The sequence below is a fragment of the Melanostigma gelatinosum genome, assembly GCF_949748355.1.
Source record: "Melanostigma gelatinosum genome assembly, chromosome: 11".
Lineage (NCBI taxonomy): Eukaryota > Metazoa > Chordata > Actinopteri > Perciformes > Zoarcidae > Melanostigma > Melanostigma gelatinosum.
In genome coordinates this window covers 7,440,954-7,468,877 of record NC_136644.1, presented here as the reverse complement: position 1 = coordinate 7,468,877, position 27,924 = coordinate 7,440,954, and the positions used below count along the sequence as shown (strand labels likewise).

The 27,924-nt window shown below is 43.0% G+C and overlaps 1 protein-coding gene across 1 annotated transcript in view; it reads left to right on the top strand.

The window, feature by feature from the left end:
• Positions 1 to 5,042: 5,042 nt before the first annotated feature.
• Positions 5,043 to 27,924, top strand: part of mast1a (microtubule associated serine/threonine kinase 1a) — a gene marked incomplete at its 5' end in the record, with an annotated part of 53,473 nt that continues 30,591 nt past the window's right edge. The window contains 2 exons of the mRNA XM_079278320.1: positions 5,043 to 5,081; positions 13,562 to 13,593. Of these exons, the coding sequence (XP_079134446.1) occupies positions 5,043 to 5,081; positions 13,562 to 13,593 (71 nt within the window). The remainder of the gene's footprint in view (positions 5,082 to 13,561; positions 13,594 to 27,924) is intronic.

Below are 27,924 nucleotides of genomic sequence, written 5' to 3'. Positions count from 1 at the left end.
AACCATTAAAAGCATCAAAACATAAGGCAAAAGAAAAGGAGATTTAAAAACAATTAAAGAAACAGTGTAAGAAATCAAATTCAGTCATAAAAAGTAGAGGAGATTTAAAACATACATTGAAACAATAATTGAAGTAGCCAAGGCCTCTGCTCTGGACCTGTCCTCTGCTACTTTCTTTTAAACTTCGCCCGTTATCAACGATTCATCGGTTAACTCAAGATTTGCGCTCTCGTACAGAAACTCCGTCGAGGATACTCTAAGCAGAGATATCATGTTTTTTCACTGGACGCTACCCACAATCCTGGTGTCCGGAGACTTGATGTCTTGATAAGGTAATTTTCACAAAAAGTAGAGGAGATTTAAAACATACATTGAAACAATAATTGAAGTAGCCAAGGCCTCTGCTCTGGACCTGTCCTCTGCTACTTTCTTTTAAACTTCGCCCGTTATCAACGATTCATCGGTTAACTCAAGATTTGCGCTCTCGTACAGAAACTCCGTCGAGGATACTCTAAGCAGAGATATCATGTTTTTTCACTGGACGCTACCCACAATCCTGGTGTCCGGAGACTTGATGTCTTGATAAGGTAATTTTCACATGTCTCCCTGAGACATTACGCTGCACGCAATCAACCATACACTGCCGCAATTCTGCAATTACTCGCACACAAACCACGTCAGGAAAAGATCTCTGCCGATCTGCGTTTTATAGTGTACGCCTTGCACGAACTCGGTCCCGGAGGAAATGGCGATATATTGTGCAGTCCTTTTAAAACCATTAAAAGCATCAAAACATAAGGCGAAAAGGAGATTTAACAGCAATTAAGAACAGTGTAAGAAATAAAATGCAATAGTAAAATGCAGAAATGCAGGAAATTGATTAATATATTAATTGAATGTGGTTCAATTAAAGGCAGCAGCAAACAGAAAAGTCTTCAATCTTGATTTAAATGAGCTGAGGGTCTCAGCAGACCTGCAGCTTTCTGGGACTTTGTTCCAGATATGTGGAGCAGCAAAACTGAACGCTGCTTATCCATGTTTAGTTCTGACTCTGGGAACAGATAGTAGACCGGTCCCAGACGACCTGAGGGGTCGGGATGGTTCGTAAGGCAGCAGCAGATCAGAGATGTATTTTGGCCCTAAACCATTCAGTGCTTTGTAAACCAACAGTAGGATTTTAAAGTCAATTCTTTGTTGGACAGGAAGCCAGTGCAAAGACATCAGAACTGGGGTGATATGATCCACCCTCCTGGTCTTAGTGAGGACTCGAGCTGCAGCGTTCTGAATCAGCTGCAGCTTTCTGACGGACTTTTTACAGAGACCTGTAAACACACCGTTACAGTAGTCCAGTCTGCTGAAGATAAATGCGTGGACAAGTTTTTCCAAATCCTGTTGAGACATAAGTCCTCTAATCCTTGATATATTCTTCAGGTGATAGTAGGCTGATTTTGTAATTGTCTTGATATGGCTGTTCAGGTTGAGGTCTGAATCCATAACTACACCTAGATTTCTGGCTTGGTTTGTGGGTTTTAACATCAGTGACTGAAGCTGAGCGGTGATTTTCAATTGTTCATCCTTGGTACCAAAAACAATTACTTCTGTTTTGTCTTTGTTTAATTGAAGAAAATTCTGGCACATCCAGATGTTTATTTGTTCAATGCAGTTACCCAGCCCTTGTATGGGGTTATAGTCCCCTGGTGACATCGTTATGTAGATTTGTGTGTCGTCTGCTTAGTTATGATAACACACTTTGTTGCGTTCCATAATCTGAGCTAGTGGAAGCATGTAGATGTTGAACAGAAGAGGCCCCAGTATTGAACCTTGGGGAACACCACATGTCATTTTAGTCAGCTCTGATGTGTAATCAGCTACAGACACAAAGTATTCTCTGTCCTTCAAGTAGGATTCAAACCAGTTAAGTGCTGTGCCAGAGAGTCCCACCCAGATGTTTAGTCTTTCTAGGAGTATGGCATGGTCGACCGTGTCGAATGCAGCACTGAGATCCAGTAACACTAAGACTGAACTTCTGCCATTGTCTATGTTTAAGTGGATGTCGTTGAAAACCTTAACAAGAGCAGTTTCAGTGCTGTGGTGCTGTCGAAAGCCTGACTGGAAAACATCAAAGCAGTTATTTACGGCCAAGAAGTTGGTCAGCTGTTGGAAAACCGCTTTTTCAATTATTTTACTTAAAAATGGGAGGTTTGATATTGGCCTATAATTTTTCATCGTTGCGGAGTCTAAACTAGCCTTCTTTAGGAGCGGTTTAATAACTGCTGTTTTTAGGGCTTGTGGGAAGACACCTGAGAGAAGGGATGTGTTTACAATATGTAAGAGATCAGTGGTCATGCAGTTTGAAATATTTTTGAAAAAGTGTGTTGGTAGAATATCCAAGCAGCAGGAGGATGACTTCAGATGTTGTATAATGTCTTCTAGGCTTCTACGGTCGATTGAATGAAATTGTGTCATGATATTTAAATGGATGTTATTCAGAGATCGGGACAACACATATCCTGTGGTTGGTGTGGAGGCACTGACTGCTTGTCTAGTTTTCTGAATTTTGTCAGTAAAAAAGGAGGCAAATTGATTGCATGCCCAGGTGGATTGGAGCTCAGCAGCTACCGACACTGGAGGGTTTGTTAGCCTGTCGACGGTTGCAAATAAGGCGCGAGTATTGTTCTTGTTTTTGGTTATGATGTCAGAGAAGAATGACTGCCTTGCATTTCTAAGTTCCAAATTATAATTGCGAAGTCTCTCTTTATAGATGTCACAGTGAACCTGGAGATTAGTTTTTCGCCACCTGCGCTCAGCTTTCCGACACTCTCGTTTCTCTATTTTGACCAGCGTAGCATTTCTCCAAGGAGATCTTTGCTTACCCGAGACAACCTTCACTTTAGTGGGTGCAATGGCATCAATAATATTTTTAACTTTAAAATTGAAGCCATCTACAAGCTCATTGACTGAGAGGCAAGAGAGGGCTGGTGTGGAGGAGAACTTCTGAATAAATAGTTCACTGGTGTTTTTCAGAATCTTTGTCTGCTGTCATGGCGACAGCTTTGTGTTCTATCAGAATCTGCTTTATTCGCCAAACATGTGAACACACACAAGGAATTTGACAAGAACAACAGAGCCCAAGACAGTTTTATCCAAGACACCCTTAGACCCTCGACTCAGATGAGGAACAGCTCCCAGGCTCTGATTTTGTCCTCATGCTGATCTGCCACAGCTCGTCGTCAGAGGGGGTGAGAAGGAAGACTTCTCCAACATGGCTTTGATTCTGTCCCTCGACACTGCCTCCACACTGTCCAGCTCCAACCTGACCTGCTGACCTCCATCTGTAAAAAATAGAAGTGAATGAAGACAGCTCGAGTCTCACTGGAGATTATTCACTGGTATCATGATATCGTAAATGGTAAATGTACTCGTATAGCGCTTTTCTTGTCTTCCGACCACTCCAAGCGCTTTAACACATGTCATTATTCACCCATTCACACCCAGTCACACACTGGCAGGGGCGACCATACGAGGTGCCCATCAGGACTAACATTCATACAACATTCACACAGTGTCGGCAGAGCTACGGGAGCAACTTGGGGTTAAGTGTCTTGCCCAAGGACACATTGACATGGACTAGTGGCTCCTCTGATTGAAGGACGCTCCTGTTCTACCAATGAGCCACAGTCGCCCCATAATAGCGACAACTTCCATCCCCCCCCCCCCTACACACAAAAGTACCTTTTATTAAGTCTTCACGATATATATTGTATCAGTCTGGACAGACATGGATGTAAACTGCTACTTGAGTGGCTGATAATCATCATATTAAATGTTGTAATTATTTTCATAACTTGCCTTCGAATTTTTTTTTCTTTTGGGACTGATGCAACTAATGTGTGTACAGATGATTGACCTCTTTGGGAGAAAATATCTGAAAGACCACGCCAGCCTCCTTGGTCGCTGAAGGGTTAAACGTGGTTTGGTAGTAGGAAGTGGGTGGTAAAAGAGCTGAGGATGGAGCGAAGCCTGTGCGGCGACCACAGAGCGTTTTCCTCGAGAAAATCAATGTTTCAGGAGAACAGAGTGAGCGCATCGGGTATTTGCGAGAAGCCACGGGGGACAAAAACACGGACCAAATCCCTCCATCGGAGGGCGAAAATGTGAAGCGGTCCGTTTGCCGATGTGCGTGTTTTCACCAGAGGGACGTATAGAGTCGCCACACATCCTCATCGATCTCGTTTTTTTTGTTGTTGTTGTTGTTGTTAAATGCTCAGAAGCTCTGACGGCGCGCGGATGTGCCGTATTATCGAGATTCATAGTCGTGCAATAATGTGCAATGTGCATGCAATGAACTCCGTGTCCATGCATGCACCGGTGCCTTCTCAGCAGCACAGGATGGGGTTTGAATGTGGTTTGGCTGCCCGGGGACTCCACTACTAACATACAGCGGATTTCTGCAGCTAGTGACCCGACAGAGGATTGTTGTGAGAGAGGCATTTTTTGTTTGGATGACAACGCGTGGATTGATTTTTAGCAGCTATTTAGTAATTGGAAGAGTTTTTTTGGTTGCTGTTCTTTTTGAACTGTGAACTTCTCTGTCTCTCAGCAGGACTTCACTTCATGCAGTGCACGCGGATCCCACCGTGCAGCCGCGTGCTTATTCAGCAACTTCCCACCACTGAGTTTGTCAGAGCAAGGGAATGAGGGCGGGGGGTCAAGCAGATGTGCCACTTTTGTTTCATATACATACGTTGATAGTGATACTTGATATGTTGCGTTTGTAAGAGAGAATATTTCTCCTTCGCTGTTGTTTTGCTGCACTGAACATAATTTCATCTTTTTATAATTAGCGTGTTTACCTGCGTCTCCCCGGTAAAATTACGTTAAGGGCAGCCGACAACCTGCCGATTGTTGCGGTTTAATAGTAAACAGGCTCTCGCTGAAAGCCACGCGAGTGTGGAGGGGATTGGGGCTTCTTTTCACACACTCCGTCACCTGGAAACCACAGGAGCCCACGAGAACCACAGGTGTGAATCCGGACACGCGCCATGGATGATTCAGGGATCATCCGTAGACGGAGGCTGCAGGTGAAACGTTTTTTTAAATTGTTTATACCACCAGCAAAAATGAAATGTATGAAATGTATGAATGCTGTAGTGTAGAACATGTTTTAATTATTAATACTGGGAATTAGCCTTTGAAAGAAAGCCAGTGTGATGTATGGTGGTTGTTTGTTCATACTTAAAATTCATTTGTGTATTCATTTAATCACATTTTAATCTATGGATGTTTCCAAAGAGATCCCCAACCATATAGCCTTGAGTGACTTCATAAAAGTCGTATGAAAAGGCATACAGCCATAAAAACCACAACATGGAAGGTGTGGAGTCAGTTGATAGTAGACAGCATAAAACAGCACCATTTCAGACAGGAGTGGAAACCCCTCTGTCACAGTATTTATTTCATGATATAGTCACATTTCTGGAAAATCAATTGAGAAAACTGTTCATGGATTCAAAAGAGTCGACTGTTGTGGCAAAAAACAAACAATATCGGATAAATGTGATTCATCATCACAGTGAAACAATCACTGATTTGCAACTTAGTCCACAATGGCCGAATACACAGAGATATTTTAAAGGGCTAGCGATCTATAAACAGTTTGGCAAAATCTTTGACCGGAGACAAACTTCCTTCACATATTGTCCCAATAACGTTTTGGAATACAGTAACACCGATACGTGTTTTACATTCACAACATGCCGTCTATTAACCAGTCTGAGTATGTGGAGTAGATTGTTCCATTACATCTGCATGATGTAGGCTACTCGTCACTTAGCCCACATCTTGTACGATGTGACAAACACTGGAGGGCTCTGGTAGAAGCTTCCGGCGAGGCTTTCCTCCGCTTGCGTGAAATGAATTAAAGCGAGGCAGGCACAGCTTACTATGCAGGGCCCATTGTCTGCCAGTCTCCGTCTCTGCTTCCTGCTGCATTGATTTACAGTAAAAGCACGCCGCTGCACATAGCGCCAAGATGCTCCGCTCCAGATGACTGATCATGGTTTATAAAAGATGTAGACAAGCGACGTTGGAAGATTTCTTGCGAAAATGTTGTTTGGGTGGCAGAACGTGGCAGTGAAACTGCCAGGCTGGGAGTTCCCACTCCTACAGGTGCTGGGCTCCTGCTGTAAGGCCTGTGGATTAGATCAGACTCTAATTTAATGATTTTATGATAAACGCATGTCTTTGATTGAGTCTGATGGGGACATTTACATTCTAAGTCATACAAGACCATCTGCTATCTCTACCTCCAGCTCTTCTTTTGTTGATCATACTGTTCAGACTAAAATGTTTGATCATTGTTGTTAGAGTGCAGGGAGAGATACAGTCAGTTTGCAATCATTAACAGCTAAGAAAAACATTTGGGGAACGGTCTAGAACAAGTGACATTTTTGGCATTTTTACTCAAAGAGGTTTGACTTTAAAGGCATGTTGGTTATCTTGAGAAACTGGGAAGAGTACGCTAGATTTTGAAAATGATCTCTCTTTTCCAGCTAAAGTAGCTGGCAGCACCAGCTCCAAAGGTCGCCAAATCTAGCAAGAAAGTCGCCAAGTCGGCGACTCTGACATCCCTCCAAAGCCACTCCCCCAAAATGACCGTAATGAACGTAAACAGCAAACATGGCTGTTGTCAGAGCATTTGAGAAAGGTGAATGCTGTCAGGATGTGATGAGAATTTCAACAAAAATAACAAAAATGCTTTTGAGGGGGATTACCATCCCTGCCCTTTAGCAACTTAAAATAATCAATAACATTCCAATTCTCAAAATTGTTGCCGATTAATGTTTTAAATCGTTCGGTAATGTTTTAAATCGATCAAACAGTCGCTATTCTATGGCCTGTTAGAAGAAATGAGGGAACTTGCCCATTGTCCGCCAAACAATCCAGAATTCAGACATTCAATTCAAAATCATGAAAGACTTAAGAAAAGCAACACATATTCACATTTGAGAGACTTGAACCGGAGAGTATTTGCAATTTTTGCTGGTTTTTAAACTACACAAATGCAACGCCTATATTGTTTCGGCTGGACTATAAATAAGCTTCTATTGAGTTATTACACATTATTGCTCAAATCAAGCACATGTCACATGTGACATATGTCGTTTTTGTGTGCGGTGCGCTTTGTTATCTTAAAAAATAAAGTTGTCCTTTTAATTTAAATCTTTTCTCAGAAATAAATTGTAGCTGAAATTTAAACAATGAAATTGAGAGCAGGGGGACAGCAGATAATTTGATGTGAACGTAAATGTAATGCACACACAGTAAGACACACACACACACACACACACACACACAGACACACACTAAGCCCAAGATGGACTTTGTACCCAACTAACATATTTAACAAGGAGCACACAGACACACATTCAAGAAGATGACTGGTGAGTCTAACTTCTGAGATTTCAGTCAGAGTGCACGCCTCAAAACGCCTCCCCCCCCCCCCCCCCCGCTTTCCATTTCCATCGAAGTGGTCGATATCCATATCTCATATATATGGAGGAGGTCTAAATGCCGAGGATGTGGCGCAGTTGTCGGGCCCATTAGCAGGACTAATGGTGGCCTAACAGCCCCGCGTGCCCCTCGGGGAGGAAGACCAACCACCAGCAGCAGGACGGGTTGAAAGGGGCAGCAGCGGAGACCTGAGGCGGGCGCAGCTGTGGGCTACAGAACACCCCACTTAAGTGCTCTTACAATATCTGGATCCCTTTACTGCCTGGATCTACTTTCACAGCGGAGAGAGAGGATAGTGTGTGTGTGTGTGTGTGTGTGTGTGTGTGTGTGTTTCATACGGATTACTTTATGAGTGTGGACACTGGAAATAATTAGGGAAAAACAAAGGTAGACCTTGAGATCAGTTGGTTTGCTCAACATTGAAACCTATTAGTATCACAAATGAATACAATCTTGCTGAAACGACTGATGCTGCCGTTCTCCTTGGGAGGACTCGGTCTCTCTCACGGCCACTTGCAGTCTCTAGTATCCTGATTGATCCATCCTGCCGTCACCCTGAAGCCACAAAGTCTTGCTCTTCTCTCCGTCTCGCTCTCGACTGTCTCCCTGGCTTCCCGCAACACACTTCTCTGTTATTTATTTACCACTCAGTTCTCCCTCATCACCTCGTTCATCCACCCATCTTTCTGTACGTTTCTCCCCTCCCTCCTCACGTTCCCTCCCTCATTCTGGCAGATCCCCGCCATACGCCTGGCCCACCGTTTTGAGGGCGTGCCATTTGGCGTGGGGGCTGTCATTGTCGTTAAACAGGAAATAAATCACATTATGAAATAGCACATTCATTTAGCAGATGTTTCTGTTTAAAGCGACTGACATTTTTCTCCCCAATATACTTGCAGACCTTATTCTCTTCATGATCCTTTCTGTCTTCTTTCTCGTCATTTTACACTGATGTCAATTATACTTATTTATTAATACGTATCATTTAAGTAATTACTCTGTTGTTCATGTTTATTTTATACTCTCTTGCTTTTTCCTCATTTTGTAGTTGTAATCTTTGATTAATCTCAAGCACAAGAATTTCCTTCGGGGTTAATAAAGTTCTGTCATATTTTATCTTAATTAATGAAGAAGTCAAACGTGAAATGTTCACATTCGATTATTACACATCCAAAACATTTCAATCATCGCGTAATAATGAACTTTGCTGCCACAGGTCCCCATTTTGTTTGATGAGCGGCATAACGAAAATAAACTGAAGTGGTAACGATCTGTGGCAGCAGCCAGCAGATTGTATTTGGCTGTGATTGTAGGAGCGCGCGTGTCACGTAGATGAGTCACCTTCATCTCGAGTGAAGACGATCCTGACGTCCCGAGCGGTCGTAGGTGTGTGTGGAGCGTACTTACACTTAACCCATATGCTCACAAACATACTCGCAAACCAACACGAGTCATACGACATGTCTCACCCCTCTCTGTTGTAGGAGTATGGAGTGCACCACACACACACACTAGCATAATTTGTCCAATATTTAGTTCCGGGCAGTGTGCCCGTTTCCAATATGCTAAGCACAAGGGATAAGAGTGTGATCACTGCAGAAGATCCAGCTCTCCTGTGCCAAGTCCTGTCAGTCACCGCCGTGCCCACCACTTTGTTCCGCCTCGCCACGTCCGTCTGATGTCAGTATTATTCAAGAAGGCTAGGTTTTGTAGCGAGAGAGCAAAGTGTACATCAAAGCAGCAGATCTGGGCCAGAATAGATTTGGGAACGGCTTCAAATATCTGAGCTACTTCATAGCTGGGCTTGAATTATCATGCCAGACGCCGATAAAGCACAAAAGCTGGAGCCCAACTTAGTCCACCAAACAGACAAAAATGAATGAAAGTAAGTTTTAAACTATCCTGCGTATCAAGAAAGTAAAAATAGATTAAGAGATGTTCAATGGGACGTTCTTTTAGACCTTAGTGTATTGACCAGCCATCTCAAAGCTTTTAAGTAAAACTATTTCAGGGAATAATACACAGTGTGACATTTGCCTCGCAATCTGCTGTCAGTTTTGGCAGCAGAAGAAGAACAGAAGCCTCGTGACTGCCCGGAGCAGCAGCAGCATATTAACATTTTCTTTTCTTTGCTTTCCAGTTGGCCTTCGGTTTCTCTTTGGGTAGATATACCCCCCCCCCCCCCCCCCAACCCCTTAAAAAAAGATGGACACCCTCTCTTCACTTTTGAACATCAAAATAACATGCAGCGGCCAAATGACAATTTGAATAATTTGCAGAAGCTTGGAGGTTGTATACAATTGATTAAATGTGCGAAGAAGCACCAACACCACTTAATTAATGCCTCTTCTTGCACCCTCATAGTGTAACTTTATCAGATCACAACATTTTCCTACTTTCGATTTTTTTTCACAGATTGATTCTTCAGTAAAACAGCAGAAATTCAAAACTTCCATTACAGTATATAAGCGACCTTTTGTGTGTGTGTGTGTGTGTGTGTGTGTGTGTGTGAGGAGGACACAATAGGACACGTCGTGTGTAATCAGGAAGACAGGAAATGCTTCTTTTTTTCACACTTTCTTTTTGCCTTTTCATCATAGACAGAACGCATACGTGCAGAAATAAAAACTAAAAACAAAAACATTGAATAAAAATAAAAATAGGAAATGTTTTTCTTATGGTAAACAGTCACGTATGATGATCATCCAGGCCTGTGACCACTAATATATATCTACCATGTGCTTTTCTCCCACTTACACTGCCAGCTTTACTTATCTGTCTTCTGCATGTCATGAGCATTTTCTGAAATGTCCAACAAGGGAAATTTCTTCTTCACATAAAATGTATGAATATTAATGACTCGATGAGATATAAATGTAAACGTGATTCAGAGGAAATAGAAATGTTGATCACCCGGTTTGTTTTGGATTGTAGCTGCACTCTGAGGTATAAACGTCACCCACATTTCAAACGTTGTAATTTACAGACACTCTGCACTAACAATTTATGAATAAAACATCAGTTTGCTTCATGTGCTCACATGTTTATTGCAAAATTAAGCATTAATAGAAGTCCCAAAACTGGCTTTTACATCTATTATTGTCTGGCATGATATTGATAACACACTGTCAAAAAAGAACAGGGCTGAATCTCCCTTTTCATTAGAAATGAGCAGCTGTGTCACCTCACAATCAGTCTTACAAAATAATTGAATACCTTTTTAAAGATTTGGCCGCCTTATTTGGATTATATGGAAGAGTTGCCTGCGTAAACCTGTAATCTTTTAACTGCACTCTTGTTGCATTCTGATCTCTGATCTACTAAGTTACTTAATACTGTCTGAAAGCGTCCTTACAGTTGTAACAAGCATCGCCAGGTTCATTTTTTCAGATTCACCTGAAGCAAAGTGTGAATTACTGAGAACTTTCTGAGGTTGTCATGGCCACTCGGAATTGAGCATATTGTTCAAAGAAATGCTGGAGTAACATGGCAACAACACGCAGCCATCTGTTGGACAGAGACAGCGAGAGGGAGCAGGTGTTGGGGTTTTATCCATTGGCCAGCTCTATCACCGCACACACACACACACACACACACACACACACACACACACACACACACACACACACACACACACACACACACACATAAGACTCCTGCGGGGCTCTCTCTCTGAGTAACCCTGGCCGAGCTCACTTCCTGGTGATGATGTAATTCATTAGCTGTCCCAGAAAGAGCTCACTATGATGGGTGATGTCACTCCCATTGAAAAAAAAGGGATTAGTCTCCTCTGACCTGAGAAGATCGATCCCACTCTCATGTCTTTACATTAAATATGAAGCTCCTGACAGCAGCCGGTTACCTTAGCTTAGCATAAAGACTGAAGGCAGGGGGAAGCAGCTAGCCTTTATCCGCCAAAAGATTCAAGAATATGTCCCTAAAGCTCACTAATTAGCACGTCATATCTTGTTGGTTTATTCGGTCAACAAACAGAAATGTAAAAACAGCAGTTTGTAGCTTTAGGGGACTCAATTAGTCCTAACTATCGCTGAGCTAACACCGGCAAGATCTCCAGGCAAGCGGAGAAGCTGCACCGAGCCTGGATTTAGCTCCATACTTAACACACAGACATGAGTGGTATCAATCTTCTCATCTAACTCACGGAAATAAAGCAGATACTTATATTTCCAATAATGGAGAACTGTTCCTTGAATGTGTGCAGAGTTCTTTTTATTTATTCATGTGATTACTGCACTACTGCTGCTCTCATTGTACACTGCACTTGTTCAATCCCTAGTAGGGATAATTATGATCATGATTCCTTCAACTTACCTTTAGAAAACTGGATCTGACTCATTACAATGTGCATTTGCGGCTTTTCTTCTGCTCGTTGGCTCCTCGTAGTCGTATATACAGACGTATATCGGTGCCTCACAGTGCTGGAAAGTAAATGGGTGGTCAGCTTGTTTGGAGATTGTTTGGAGACGAGAGCTCCAGCTGTCAAGTCATGTTTCATCAGCTCGGCTTTGTTTGGGTTTCGTAATGCTTGTGTACTTGTACAAACACAAAGAGATGGACTGAGAGAGAAAGAGACAGAGAGACATTTAACAGGATGAAATTCCTCTCTGGAAAACCAATTACAGCCTCTTATTTTTCCTCTCACGTTTGCGTTTATTGTTTTTCCGTTTGACCCCAGTGTGGTTTGTTCCTTTCATTTCAGCGACATGGCTCTGTGTCAATAAGCCTTCCCCGAGTGAAAAGACACAGATGATAATATCTTTTGAGTGGAGCCACTGGGCTGTAGAAAATAGCTTGATAAGCAGCGGGTCAGCACGGGCTGACAATCGAAATTGACGGTAACCTGATCGTTTCTCATCCGAGTGTTGAACGGACTCAAATTGGGAATAGATGGGCAACAAGCGCCACACAGATTCCTCCCAGTAGATCCTAATCACGTCAGAGTCCTTGCTGTTGTGTCCCAACGTCGTAAATATAGCAGCAACATGTTTTAAATCAACTTTGGCTCCACTCAACCTGGTGGTTCCTGACGTCTCCGAGCACTTAGGAGGGATCGGCTTTCAAACTGCGCTCCACTCGCACCAGACATTATCAGAGAAATCACAATACCGGCTGTGGACGAATCCCAGCACGCCGGTATTTTATTGTGATTTACCAGTTGTGCCTCCTTTCAGCGTGGGACGCCAGCATTATGTGCTAATGGTGATGCTGTGGTCTAACTTAAAGATGCATGGTTTTTAGTTGGCTCCAAGCAAAGTGGTAACTGTGGAGGTGAGACTGGTGTCTCGATTGTTTTACGATTCAATATAAATGTTCTTTTGCAAACAAATCTGTCGAGGTTTGATGGCCTAGCAGCAATTATTTAGGAAGCAAATGTCAAAATGTAATATAAGACATTGCAAACGGTCGGTATCAATATATGTTTGGGAGAAGTTAAACCAGAGGGATCACAAGACTATTGTGTTTACTTTTTCAGACTCTCCTGTAATGTGTGTGACACTCTGAATACTTTCACTTCTTTAATAATCTGTGACGAGGCGGCAGAAGTACAAATTGCTACATTTTGAGGGTTCATATAAGCGAGAAAAAAAAGATAGGGCACCATTGGGTTAAAACAACCTTGTTGGAAAAAATAATAAAATACATAAACTTCTCAAATATCCAACGTGTTGTTTGGAAAAATATGAAAAATGATGTGTGACTTCTTCATAATTTTTTCTGTACAAATCCATTGATGCACAAAACAACAGAGTGCTTTATGGGTAGTTAAAACAACCACAGTGAAATATACGAGTAGATTAAAAACTTGAGTCATTATAAAGTTTTTTTCATTTAATAACGTATCGTTATAATTAGTGTAATTATATTTATTATCATTATGCTAATTCATATTTCCTCGCCACACTAACAGTTTATTATAATCTTTTCCACAGTCCTGTAAATGGTGATTGCATGATGTGTGAAACTCATCAGGCTGATTTATCTTCTCCCCCTCTTCTCTTCTTCTCTCTTTCTTTCTCTTTCTCACCAGAAGGATTTACCACTGCCGCGCAAAAGTAGCAAGTAAGTTGACATTCACGCATGTTTCTTCCTCTGTGTGTGTCTGGATAGATTTGCATGTTGTTGAGACATTTGGTGGATGTCATACAATTGTATTCCAAGTCTGGGAATGTCATTAATTCTCTGGAAAACTGAGACAAATTATACATTTAATGGGATTTAATGAGGTACTTTTGAGGTAATTTTGCATTGTTTTACTGCTGTTCTACATTATATGGCCCACATGTTTTCTGAGCTGAGAGATAAAAACACAAACCAAGAAGGAATGCCTTCTCTCGGTGCTTGGAATCCTTACTGCTTTGTTAAAGGAAGTCGCGGCGACATGGTGGTATTCTGCTTTCAGACGGCAGCGTGTTCGACACTCCGTCGACACAATCTGTTGCACCCGTGAGCTGTGATGGATGAAAGTTCAGCAGCAGGAGAGCGGCGCTGTGACCTCAGCGCCCTGCGTGATCGCGGAGAGGTTGGGAAGGGAGGATGGAACAGTACATGATGTCGAGTGCAGATAGTGAATGACGGACATCGTATTTGTTGTTTTATTACATTTTTATGATTTATCGAAGGTATCGTAATGCAACAGTCATATGCCCTGTATGTACATTGAAACTGGTGTCAAAGAGATTTCTTTGAGTGATTTCAATGTCAGCGACGTGGGACTAAATTCACAGTTCTCGTGCTGTGAGAAAAATGACTTCCGGAGTTTAGCTGAAGCTGATTTGACGCTTCAACAGTCTGAGTTGGACAAATAATTGAAAAGACTCTGTCCATGGTGCTGAAATGAAACTCACCACTCTTTCTTTCACCGGCACACCGTGTTTTACTCAGAAATATGACATACGGACCGATCTTTTTCACACAGAGGCTGAAGGGACATTTCTTCCTAGCGTTTTCTTCTGGCAGCGTTTTGTTTGCGTCATATTAATTAATGTTTGCGTCTTGATAAAATCCTCTCTTCTGCCGAGATAGAGGTGATGTCTCTCATCTACTCTTAAAGTTGGATTCGAAAAAGCTGTAGCTGGCTGCAGCTAAAAGCACTTCACAAATCAGGCAGAATTTGGAAAAGTGTCTTATGTCATCTCTAAAGGCTGTCTGGAAATGCCTTTGAACATGGAGGGAAGAGGGGAGGGGGGGGGGGCAATTTTCCACAAAATGCTTACACTTTGCCATCATCATTTCGAGTGTTGAAATCCTTGAAATCGCTCTGAAATTGCTGTAGTCCAGAGCCATACTTGTTTTTACTTTCGACTTGGCCGCTCTTGTTGTGTGCGAGCAGAATGTGAATCTGTTCATCATGTAAACTGCTGTTGCTGCACTGAGGGAGCAGGCAGTTGTAAATGTGAAGCATGGATTTAATTCCCCGTATTGAGCTGCACTTTTTAAATATTGAACTTCAGCTTTTATCTGTGTGTGTAGCTGTCTGTTTAATATTCTGTATGCATTTTACCCTGCATAGTCACTGTCTGGCAGCAGTAGCCCGATGATGCTAGCTTATACATGCCTGGTGTATTTAATGTCTTTCTGCATCCACGTGTAATTACAATTTACCGCCTGACTCTGTTCGGCCACATGAATTTGTGTGTGTGTGTGTGTGTGTGTCAGTGATCTGGTGTGCAGCATGCATGTGTGTCCCTGACTGCTGCCACGAAGTGTGTTTTGTCCCTGACCTCTGACCTCCGTGTGGCAGATGTCACGGCGTGACATGAAGGAGACACTGGAGCTTGAGGCTCACGGTCAGCTCTCTCAGTAGTCCCCCCCCCATGGGTCTTTCTCCACACATCTTCCTGTGGGTGGAGCTGGAGTATTAGACTATGGGTGTAATGATGGGGCGTGTATTGCAGAGTGAGAATAAAGTGAGGTGAAGGACAAACAGGCTACCAGATATCTGAAAACACTGAGAGGTTAAATATGCTTCAGAAGAGACGGAGAGGAAAAAAAACTCCCACATTACACTCAAAAACAAACACACCACGTCTTCCATATGATATCATGCTGCCCATCCCTGTCTGTGACCCCCCACTGTGTTTCAGTGATATCATCACTCTCTTCCTCCCCCCCTCCCCCGTCTCTCCTCACCCATGTATATTTTATCCAGCCAGACTCCCACATTAGAGACGGCATCCATTATTGAATTACTCCCCTCAGCACCACTGTGCAACTGTCACCCCACGTCAGCTTTAACATTTGGTGGATTTGTTTCAAACGGAGGGACATCTCGACATAAATCAAGGAAGTGCTCTGAGTGAATTTGAGTTATCTCTGGCATACAGTTACACAGTGTATATGTTTAGGGCTTTTATTGTGAAAGGTGAGAATGGGAAAGAGCGCATCTGGTCTGCGCTGCCTTTGTCAAGAGTAGTACAATTTGCTGTCTTGGTTTAGACTCCGGGGCCGTTGTTGTACACTATAGTGTACGTTTTGAATATGTCGGTTTGGCACAACGTGATTGGTTGATGCCTTTATTTGCGATGCGAAAGCTCAGAAAGGTCAACCTCAAAAAATTATTTTTCACCACATAGTATTCGCGTTCTACGTTCATGACAAAAACAATAGTTAAAATAATAATAATGACGTATTAATTAATTACACAAAAAAACCACCCTCTGTGTGTAAAGCATGGGGAAGTCAGAAAGCAATGAGGGAGTAATGCATTGTTGGTTTTGGTCTTTTCATGGGATTTATTGACAATAACAAAAACATCGATTTTTGTCAGCCTTATCCTTTAATAGCTTTTGGGCACAGAGGAATAAAATCTATCAGACTTTGTTGGTAGGATCATGAATCCGTTGTTGGCTCTGGTCTTTTCGGTGGATTTGTTATATAATAAGATAAATATAGAATAACATCATCATTATCCCTTAATGGGATTATTTTTTTATGATGTCAGTGCCAGCGGTAACATACACAACAAAAACACACTCACATGTGAAAACCATCGACCGTCTTCCTGTCTTGTCATTCACATTAGTCGTCAGATCGTCTCTCCACCTCTGATTGGCTTTCACTCTCTCTCTCTCTCTCATTCATACTGTGCATATGCATGTACTGACCCCCCTCCCCTTTCCATCTCTCTCTCTCGCTCTCTCTCTCTCTCTCTCACTGCCACCCTCGCTCTGTCGCTCCACACTTCCTGACTTGGCACGATACCCTTGAGAGCCCCACAATCCTCTCTCCGTCTGAGAGGGATGCTCACCAGCCGGTCCCCTCTCTCCACGTCTTCCTCTTCCCTCCTCTCTCTCTCTCTCTCTCTCTCTCTCTCTCTCCGTCTTCAATCCTCTTGTTTTCTCCGTCTGTGACATGGCTGACATTTCCAAATCTTTCTAATCATTTTCTCCCCTCTCTCTCGCTCTCTCTTTCTCTCTCTCTCTCTCTCTCTCTCGCATACACTCTTGCACGCAAACTCGTCTCGGCGAGACAGCGGTGAGTGTGTGTGTGTGTTCAACTGGCCAGAGGAGGCTGACATGCCGGCGTGGAGCGTAATCGCTGCCTCTTGACTGCCTCTGTGTGTGTGTGTGTGTGTGTGAGGCTCAGCTGCTCTCATGATCATCTGCCAACACAGCCTCTGCTGCTAGCAACATGTTTCGACGCACAAAAAGGTAAATGACAACCATCTGTCTCCGTGCAGTCTTTGTGACCGGTGTGGTGCCCCGCTGTTGTTGGTGTGGGTCGATTTCGGAGGAGGCTGCTGTGTTTTTCTGCGATATTTCCGTTGTCCCTGCCAGCTCTCGTGCTGTCTCGCAGTTGTCTCCCTGTCTCCATTTAGCTCCAGCAATATGGTGTGTGTGCGTTTGATGTCTTCACATGCATGAGTGTTAATGCAATTCTGTTTTTTGTTGTCCGCTTTTACGGTTTGCATCTGAGCTTCTGAAGTACATAGAGGTTTGATAATATGTTTGCATGTGTGTGTGTGTGTGTGTGTATATTTATTTATATCCACATGTGCACAAGGATTTAGTCTGCTTTAGATTATGGCTCTCTCTTTCACACACACACACACACACACACACACACACACACACACACACACACACACACACACACACACACACACACACACACACACACACACACACACCTTGGACCAGCAGTCTGCGTGCCAGAGATAGCATTATGAAGTGAAGGTATTATTGTCAGTGTCCAGGGAGTGCTTGTGTACCGAGGAGCCAACAGTGGGCAGTGCTGGATTGCTGTCTGCTTGGCACAAGTCCTCACTCTTCTTCTCCCTTCCTCTTCACCTCCTTCTCTCTCATCTGCCTTCTCTCTTTCCTTCATTTACTGCCCCTAACGTCGCCTATATGTTCATCTTGGCCTCTCCTCACGAACACTTTTCTCTTTACTGTTTTCCCAAGCTCTTCCCTGTGACTCCAGTCGTTTCTTGCTCTTAATCTCATTCACCTCTCTCCTCTCCTCTCCTCTCCTTTCATCCTATCATCTCCTTTCCTTTCCTCTCCTCTCCTTTCTCGTCCTTTCTTCTCCTTTCATCTCATCTCCTTTCTCATCCTCTCCTCTCCTCTCTCATCCTCTCCTCTCCTCTCATCCTCTCTTCTCCTCTCTCATCATCTCCTCTCTCATCCTCTCCTCTCTCTAGTCCTCTCCTCTCCCATGATGGACAATCTGCACAGACCCTTTAGTCCCTCCCGCGGTGCTTCATTTTTGCTGTCTTCATCTCATCTGATCACGAGGGGATTAGTCTGAGTCGTCCCCGTTGCTCCGACTGTGCGGGGAATGAACAGCAGGATATTCTGTATATGAACAAGAATAAAGCCTCCCTCTCTCTGACTGTTGGCCACCATGCAGAGCGAATGTGTTTACGAGACAGAACATGTGTATTTAAGGGGTGTGTTTGCCGTCGCCTTGTAAGAGCTGAGCATGTCTGTATGTTTGTGCCACAAAATTGTTTATGAGTACGTATCAGCATAGTATCATACTCATATTTCTTCAATAGAATAAAAAGGAAAGTTTCCATTTCTCAAACCAAGGTATTAGAAAAAGTATTATTTGTGCGTGTAGGTACTGAAACTCTAGTGTGGAAACATTCTCCAACAATACCCAACTCAAATTTTCAAATATAATTTCTCCTGCATATTTCTTTCATTCTACTTATTGTTTCTCCTGCTTTCTGTCTCACTCTGTATTGAGTGTGTGTGTGTGTGTGTGTCTGCATAGTTTCATGAGTGCGTGTGTGTTTTCTTGGCTGGCTGTAGCAATTAAGAGGGATACTGCTTTGTGCCCACTCCCAAACAGATTGAGCGAAAGGAGGACAGTAAAAACGAGTGAGTGAGAGTGAGAGAACACGAGACAGAGCTGCAGGAAGAACAGAGCGGGGTGGGATGAAAGGCAGAGCGGCAGGTAGAGGCCGAGCCTACTTTTAGGAGCAGCCCAGCAGGGTTAACTCAGCCCATGACGATAAACTCTCCCCGTCTACTTCCTTCCCTTTCACTTGAAGGTGAACTCCTTTTGGTTTTTGTTGTTTCGGCTTTTGAGCTCGTGACGGGGAGATGGAGCGTTCAGGCACTGAGGCTGGATGACAAACAAGTGAAGGCGGGTCTTAATGTTTATCTCACTCACACACGGCGTATATGCTACAGTATTATCACGCTCACGTGTGTACATGATGCACAGTGCAAATGATCCCACTCGTGAACAACACACAGGACATGTGCACTCTCTCCTGGACTTTATTGATGATTATAATTACACGACAGTGAATATATTTCAGTGGCACAAAAACAACCCTCACCTCGCTACAGCAGTTTCATTTTTGCACACATCTGCTGTCTTTGTGGCAGGTAATGGAGGCTATTCTAAGCTTGACTACTTCAGCAGAGACTATGATGATGGACCTAACAGCTCATAAGTATAGCTAGGTGCCACAATCATCTACTGTGGCATCAACCAATCAACCACTGTTACAATGAAGCACACACTCAGTGTTGTTATGGCTTTTAGAGGTTGCTGCATGAAGGAGCTCTCTCTGCAAATTGTTCCCCCTTGAGGTTAAAACAGGAACATGCTTACCTGCGTCCTTGCAGCACCAGATGCACAACGGATGGAGGTTCAGTGACAGACAGTTGCATTGCCTCTCTGTTCTGTTTTTAACGAAGGAGCCTGGCTTGGTGTTGCACAGCGAAAGAAGGCGTAGAAAAGGAAAAACTCCTTTCCGTGCTCTCGTCCTGTTGTTGGTTCCATGACAGCGCCATCTGTTACTGGCTGGTGTTCAGGCTGGCCTTAACCAAAACACACAGACTGTTTGTGCTTTATCTTGGAGGTTGCGCTGACATGATAACACAACATCTCATATTCAGGCGTGAGTTGGAACACAGCTTGGCAACATGGATGGCATATGAAATAAATTGGTCGTATTCCAGTTACATTGAAATCTGCTTCGAGGTAATATTTAAGCTGTGCATTCAGGTGTATGTCCTTATTGGTACCACTTTATGGTGAGGGTAGTCTACATGAATTATCATGACTTAAAGAAAAACATGAATTCATTCATGTAATACTTCATTAACTATCTCATGCATGACTAGATTAAATAATGCAACAATAAACATGTTTGTGTCTTAAAAGTTGTTCAATGAGACTAATAACTTAGAGAGCTTATTACTTCTGGCAATTGCATTTAGGGTTAAAAAATCATAAAAGTGTTCATTTGTGAAGATTGTCGAACTGAACAAAACGCATAATTATCATAAACTTGTGTTCACCACAGAAATGAACTTCTGTCATTATTTTAAATCCAATGGCTTCTTTATGAAGGGAACCAGTGCGATGCAAACCTCCGGGGTTGGCCGACAAAAATACGTTGTCGCTGCAGCACTCTATTGTTCTTGCATTAAGTCATGTATGAGATAATGTTGATTTGTGAACATTACTGATACATATTGAATTATCATCATAAAGTGTTTCTCAGGACCGGTTTAACTATTAACTATCTGATGGAATGATGCAACACAGTGTCGTCCTATATTGCTAATGAGCGTAAAGAATGTCTTTGAATATTTATTCCTAACGTGCAGAATTATTGAAAAGGACATTATGACTGTATTTTAAATATTCTATTTAAGACGAAAATTGTTAAAAAATGTTACCAGTGTTGTATTAGGGCGGCTGTGCTCAGAGGTTTTGAAGCTGAAAATCTTTATTTTCTATGTGGCACAAATCTGCTCACGTCATTTGTGTTTAATTAGGATTAAAATCGATCTTTTAGGATTAAAATCGATCTTTTAGGATTAAAATAAATCTTTTAATCCTGATCAGAAGATCGGCTGTTCGATCCCCGGCTGCTCCAGTCCATGTCGATGTGTCCTTGGGCAAAACACTTAACCTCAAATACTATGCCTTTGGTGTATGTGAGGGGTATGAATGAGTAAGTTAGTCCTGATGGGCAGGTAGCATGGCATATTTTTACACATTTGAAGACATCATAACGTTATAATTGACCTTCGCGCAATACTAATTTTTTACTGAACAGAGCCTGAACGCATCATAATGTGACTGAACGGAACCTTCGTTCATTAGCGATGCTGCCACCGTCAATTTAAACACAGATTGTTTGTTTACAATGCAACGTTATCAGAGGTTGGCGAGTATAAAAGCATGAATGCCGATGTACTGATCGCATATTTTACTGAATATTGGCGGATAACGATCGTCAGTAAAACTTTATTTCACACTGTGACATTAAACTGAATAATTAATCGAGGGGGGGGGCGATCAGAACGGATCACAGATCGACTATGGTCCGTTACACCAATACAAACAATAAACAAGACAGTAATCTGAAGATTTATCAATATTGAAAACAATCGGTTGTTGCAGCTAATGCACCGGTGGGAAATTGTAGAAATTATGAAAACAATGTTGTTGCCACTCTGCAGGTAAAACATGCTTGTTGTCATTATGAAACACAAATTCTGACCTTCTATCCCTGATGTCACTGTCGTAGTCATTACAACGCTCTAAATCAAAGTTTACTCCATGCAAACCACACGGTAACGAATCATCCGTATACACTTGAAGCATAGCTGTCCTTGTTTAAAACCATTAGTGTCATAGTTTAAAGTCTAGTAGTGTTACGCCAGACCTTATATTGAGTTAAGCATCCTGCCGCCATCTCCATTCTTACTTCCCTTTGTGGCGGCCTTGCTTTGTTGTGAATCCATATTAATTATCCTTCATCAGATTAAATCATTTTTAATGTCTACTAGACATGCTGCGAGACTCCCCCACTCATGCAAATGAGTGCTGCTTACCGAGGGAAGTGTTTCCTTCCGTATCATGAGGGATGGCTGCTGATCATTTGCTGTGTAGAAAGGTCACGGCGGGAACAAAGTGAAATGTCAGGATCGTGGTGATTCAGAGCAGCTCTCAGATCTCAGTTACAACGGACAAACAGGAAACGCAAAACAGGGGAACTGATGGCGACACGTGCAGAAGGATCCGGATAGGTCTTTGTGCTGCCACAACGTTCCTGACGCGTCACTCTGCCTGAGGATGCACTTTCACACCTTTAGAGGACATCTGACAACGCCTCCGAGTGCAGAGGAGTGATGTCTGGATGTTTATTGGGTCCTGTTGTCTACTATTTAAGTGCAGATGTTTCAGACCAGTGCATCTCTGGATACCATGTTATTGCAATTCAATTTGTTGCAATGTAACTTGTTTTAAGCTTCATGTTTGTGGGAGGAATGTCATTCAGACACATTCTATGTCGTCATCAAACCAAAACCAAGACCAAAACCAGACAATGAAACTAAAATACATCCCAGACTGTATTCTCACAGACAAGTGACACGTTCATCTCAAATCAATGTCCACTTACTAGCTTTTTCTGGGCTTTCTGGGTGGAATCATCATCATAAGTGTAAAGGGTCAGTACCCTGACAGAACTGCTGTCTCATTATAAAGATGACCTTTGGCGCTGTGATGACACCCGAGGCAGCACCACGAACTGATGAAGTCTGTTGATGGTGGTTAAAGAAGCTCAGAGAAATGTAATAGTTGGATCTTGATTTCAGATTCATTTTTCTTTCCTCACAAGACCAGTCAAGAACCAACTTCTGTTTGCAAATAAAACAAAACATATCACAGATGAGACGGACCTTCAGTTAGCAGCTGTATCAACATAAACTACAGTACCGGGGGTCACAACAGACTGGTGGTCGCCTCTAGTCTCCCTGCCAGCAGGGAGTGAGGCGAGGGGACCGTTCCCACCAGCCCGCTGTTTATCTCATTTTCCTCATAATCATGGTGGAATTAGCATGATAGCTATAGCCAGCCGCTAAATAACTCCAATTGAACAACTGAATGCTTCATCCACTCACTATTGTCACAGCGTAGGAAAGCTCATAGTTCCATATAGCATCCAATAAAAAGGACACGTCAAGGCAACGAGTAACAGCCAATCACAGAGAAGTTGACCCTGCGTCAGGTTTTCGACATTCGGAAGGAAGTGTGCGCGATTTCATCAAAAAGCAGGTTGGAAAAAAGCCAGACTTCAGTGACAACTTTGTATTTATTCGTTAGCCACTTACTCACTGAACGTCAGCCAACATTTATTATCCACCCAATGGGGCGGTCAGCTGCTTAGTCTGCCAGACAACTTTTTATGCAGTCACACAACAAGCTCACTTATCCGCTAATTACATAATCAGTCACAACAAAACATACTGCCTTTTTTATTCATTTATCTTATTGCAAACTGAGAATTGCACCTTAGTGACTGCATGAATTGCCGTTATTTTTCTAACATGCTGCAATGACTGGGTGACGACTCAGTGAATATTTTTTTTCCTGACACCTTCATTCTCTGTCTTTCTCTTTTCCACTTCATTATTTCACTACGTTTTGTTTCTGTCTTGCACAGGCCGTGGTTGTTGTCTTTTTTTGGTCGTCTTTACTCAGCTTGGCCTCTCTTTCATGGGGGATGACAGCAAAAGCCTCTATTCATGTCTCTTTGTGCCACATTGCATAGCAACAAGAGAGCCATGTGACTAACCCGGCGGCAACCCCAAACACCAAGACGGTCCTGTTCCATGTTCTCCTGGTCGTTTATCTGCTCTCTCTGCCTCTTTTCTTCTTTTTTCACATCACCTGTCACTCAATCATCTATCTGAATGCCTCATGTTTGATCAATCTGCCCATGTAGCTTGATTGAGTTTGCGAGCCCTCTAGATCCTGGTGGATGTTTCAAACTCTGGCAGTAAGAATATTGGATGTTGTGTAATAGGATGCACTAACATGGAAACAGCCTGTCTAGAAAGCTTTTAAAAAAAAAGATGCCCATCCATTTCCCTCCCATTTCCCATTTGTAAACATGCACTCACTCAGGCTGTCACCTGACAGGAAGTGAGCTTGGACAGATCGATGCTGGTACCATCAGGAGCGTCTGGTGTCCTGTGAGTCAGCACTTACAGAGCAGAAGATGACACTCCTGACTGACAGACAGAAAAAACACACACACTCACGCACAGAGTTAACAATCTGCTGGTAAAACATATTAAGCATACACGAGCGCTCACTCAGACCTGTCACCGACTCACATGTGCATGCAAATGGGTAAACACTTGCGGTCCGACACACACAACGTACAGTAGAGACACACTGTGTCCATAACATCTCACACCAGACAGTTAAACGTCCTCTCGTGATGTGCTTCATTCTGAATCATCTCATTCCTTTTCATTGATTGTGCATGAATGCGGAGCCGTTCTGTTTGAATGGCTGACGTGTTGTTATCGGTGGCCGTCTGCTACAATGAATGTGCTAAGATTTAATATACACCCGTCAGACGCCTTTTTATTTGTGGACAGAGCTTCACAGGAGCAGAGAGGACATAGAGAAGCCATTTAGGAAGTAATTACCAAAGAGCCAAAGAAGCATGGTACAATTAGATACTGCTGCTCACAAATGAGAACACATATAATGGAAGATTGGGAGTTTGTGATAGAGGTTTTCAATTAAAACACGATCATGAGTAAGCATGGCATCGTAAAAACATCAATCAGCTAAGTCCCCACTGTGATTCTTTTCTTTTTAGCTCCCTTTCTTCTTCTTCAGTGGTTTTATCAAATTACCTGTCAAGGCTCAGAACAGAATGCAGTGTTTCTTTTCACGTTCAGTGTCCACAGGTCAAGTAGTTAGTGTGTACAAGAATAGCAAATGCTAAACATTGCAAACGTTATACCGGCTAAAAAGCAGCATATCAGCATTGTTAGCCCAAGTGGCGACCTCGGTGCTGAAAGATTACGCAATGCAAAATGCCAAAAACTGCAGTTCCTCAAATGGCCACTTGAGGCTGGCTCCAAAAATGAGTCAATCCCCATAGACATACATGTTAAAATGACTTTACAGCAGAAATAAACATGTTTACAGGTACGAACTGTACTGGTACGCAAAACTGTTTTTGTCTCTATAGCTAATATCAGAAAATTGTACGGAGGGTGAACTCACCCGTTTAAATTATATTTAGGCATTAAAGTCGGCACGAGTAAGGTCGTGGCCGCTTTGAGTGACAGGTGAGTGCCGTCTCAGGTCGCGAGCTGTCTGCTCTGCTGCATCACGCCAACCCGCCTCAGCCTCAGACTTTCAGCTTCACAACCGCTCTTCACAAACCTGTGAGCGACGTCACTGATACGGTCTACAGTGCAGCCTCAAACAGCATTACAGTTATCAAGTTTACTGCAGAGATCTGCGTGCACGGTGACTTTGCTTCAAAGTTGTCGAACAGTGCTTCCATCACAGTTTACAAACCTTGAGTTGAGTGCACATGTCATTTTATTACCAACATCACAGATGTGCTCCTTTCTGTTTCACCTCTGGTCTTGCCAAACTGTTGGCATGTTTACAACTTTTCTTGTGTTTCTTGCTCCATCTTTATTGTAGCAGTGTTGTTGTGCTCCGTTAACAGCAATTACCTCGGTGAGGACAACAAAACACCTTTATTGTGATTAACCGGCCTACCTTATATTACTGATTACAGGCACGTGTTCCATCCCAACTCATTACTTATAAACTGACAGAGTGCATCAGTGCCAGGCAAGCATGGAATGTGTAGCTTTAATGACCTGTATCCAAGTCTTATGGTTTGCATTACTTTTATTGCTGTAACGAGTGTCGACAGTCGGGCACAGTTTTGGGGTGTTTGGGGATCAGCAATGTGCGTTGTGTGTGTGTTGTGCGTTGTGTGTGTGTGTGCGTGTGTGAGAGACTAATGGCCTGGTGCCAGCCAACGGCCTGCAGGCCGATAATTGCTCGTCAAAGCTTCTGCACGAGTCATTGCCACAGATTTAACCTTTGACCCCCCCCCCCAGCAGGGTGACAGGGGCGTCGCAGCCAGTGACAGCTTGGGTTTCATTGGGAGGTGGGAGACGCACACTGGGGTTGTTGGCTGTCACATCTGTGTGTTTGTGGCTTCTCTGTTGTTTTCCTTTGACATTGTCTTTTTATGTTATCCTCTGAACACCGGTGTGTGACCATGCCACCCTGTCTGCTACAAAGTACCTTTCATGTAAGGCCAATTTGCATTTGAATCGCAATTACTGCCTGGGCCATAGAGAAGAGACTTGGGGCCACGTCCTTCTTCTCATGTGTTGTTAAGTTTAAGCTACTACAACATGCGGTTACAGCAGTATGAATGGGGTTTTTTTTTGGCTAGCAGAACAAACTGTAAACTAGACATTGACATCTTATATAACAAGGTTTTATTATTTGTTGTTTAGTTGTCATTGCACATCATTGCACATTACACATCCATCAGATTTAGCCCAACTTTCGCATTCATTTAGAGTCATGTTTCCAGTCACCTGACGAAGTCCGATATTCTCTTTTTGCTCTGTTTTTGGTCTCCACCAACTCCTGAGGGAAATATTAGGCTCCCTAGCTGCCAAATACTCCGCTATCTTCACCAGCTAGTCTCTAATTGTGTCCGTCTGCTGTTAGTGCTGGTAGTGTGTCACTTCATCATCAGCTCTGGTGTCCGTCAACAGAGGCCCACACAATAGCAGCACGCACCGTTGACCCCAATGAATCATGCTCTCTCTGACTGACAGCGCCACTGCTCCTCTGTCACGCTCACAGATTGAGCCTGCATGATGGATTACACAATGGATTATGATGGATTATAAAACTGGCATTCACGTTCAAACACACAAACAGTCGTTGGCTCGGCCGCAATCAACAGACACCGACTCAAGGTGTTGTGGTTGACTGCAGGGTGGGATCATGTTTTGTGGAATCACTGGCCTCAGATCAGAGCTGACGCAGTCCGATGCTCACCTTCATCGTATCATTTGTTTAACACCAGAGAGTGAGCTCTGGTGAAAATGGGGGAAAAAAAGGGAAACAGTTAGAGATGTCACTGTTTGCTTCTTTTGAGTGTGAATCTAAATGGGTTGCCACGGTAACTCACATTCCCCCTCACATCCTCGTCCCTCTTCATCTTTCATCTCCTTCTTCTTGGGTCAATTCATTATGGATGGGCATTATCATTTGTTCTTGATTAACCTAATTGGATCTGAATGGGCTTGAATAATTTCAAGGAATTGTTCGTTTTCAGCAAAGCTTCGGCTTTCTGTTCAACATTCATTTATGCGCAAGTGGGTGACTGAATGAATCCAAACATCACCAGCTGGCTGACAGCAGAGGAGGGCGGTGGATGATGTAGTGCAGGCTTGTTTGGCTGTCAACCGACAAGGTGCTTGTGTTTGACTGCGAAAACTAGAGACAGCTTCAGATTTATGATTCAAAGACAGCAATGTGCAGCATACTAACTGTCTCTATCTTTCTCTTCCACACACACACACGCACACACACACGCACACACACACACACACACACACACACACACACACACACACACACACACACACACACACACACACACACACACACACACACACCTTCTTAACCAGATTGAGGCAGGATGAGCCCAGGCTGTATGACCATTACCGTGACAGAGCGATTTAAAGTCCCATTTACACACACACACACACACACACACACACACACACGCATTCCCTACTCTCTTATCTTCTTTGCTTTTCCAGTCCAGTGAATCTGCAGCATGTCAGTCATAATTCCTTATAGCCACCTATAGCTCCCGTCCTGTAACCTTCACTCACTGCCAGCGCTGTGATGGCTAATTATGTGGCCGGGATTTCAGGGCAAGGATTAATGGGAACTCCTCCTTAAAATGTTGCCCTGGCTTTCTGATGATTTCACACTTTATTCTAAGAGTTATACGGACAAAGTACAAAAAAGTATTGCCAGTTTCTTAGATAATAGTTCTTTATATGTATTATGTTGTTATATTGTAACGTAGCTGCATATGTA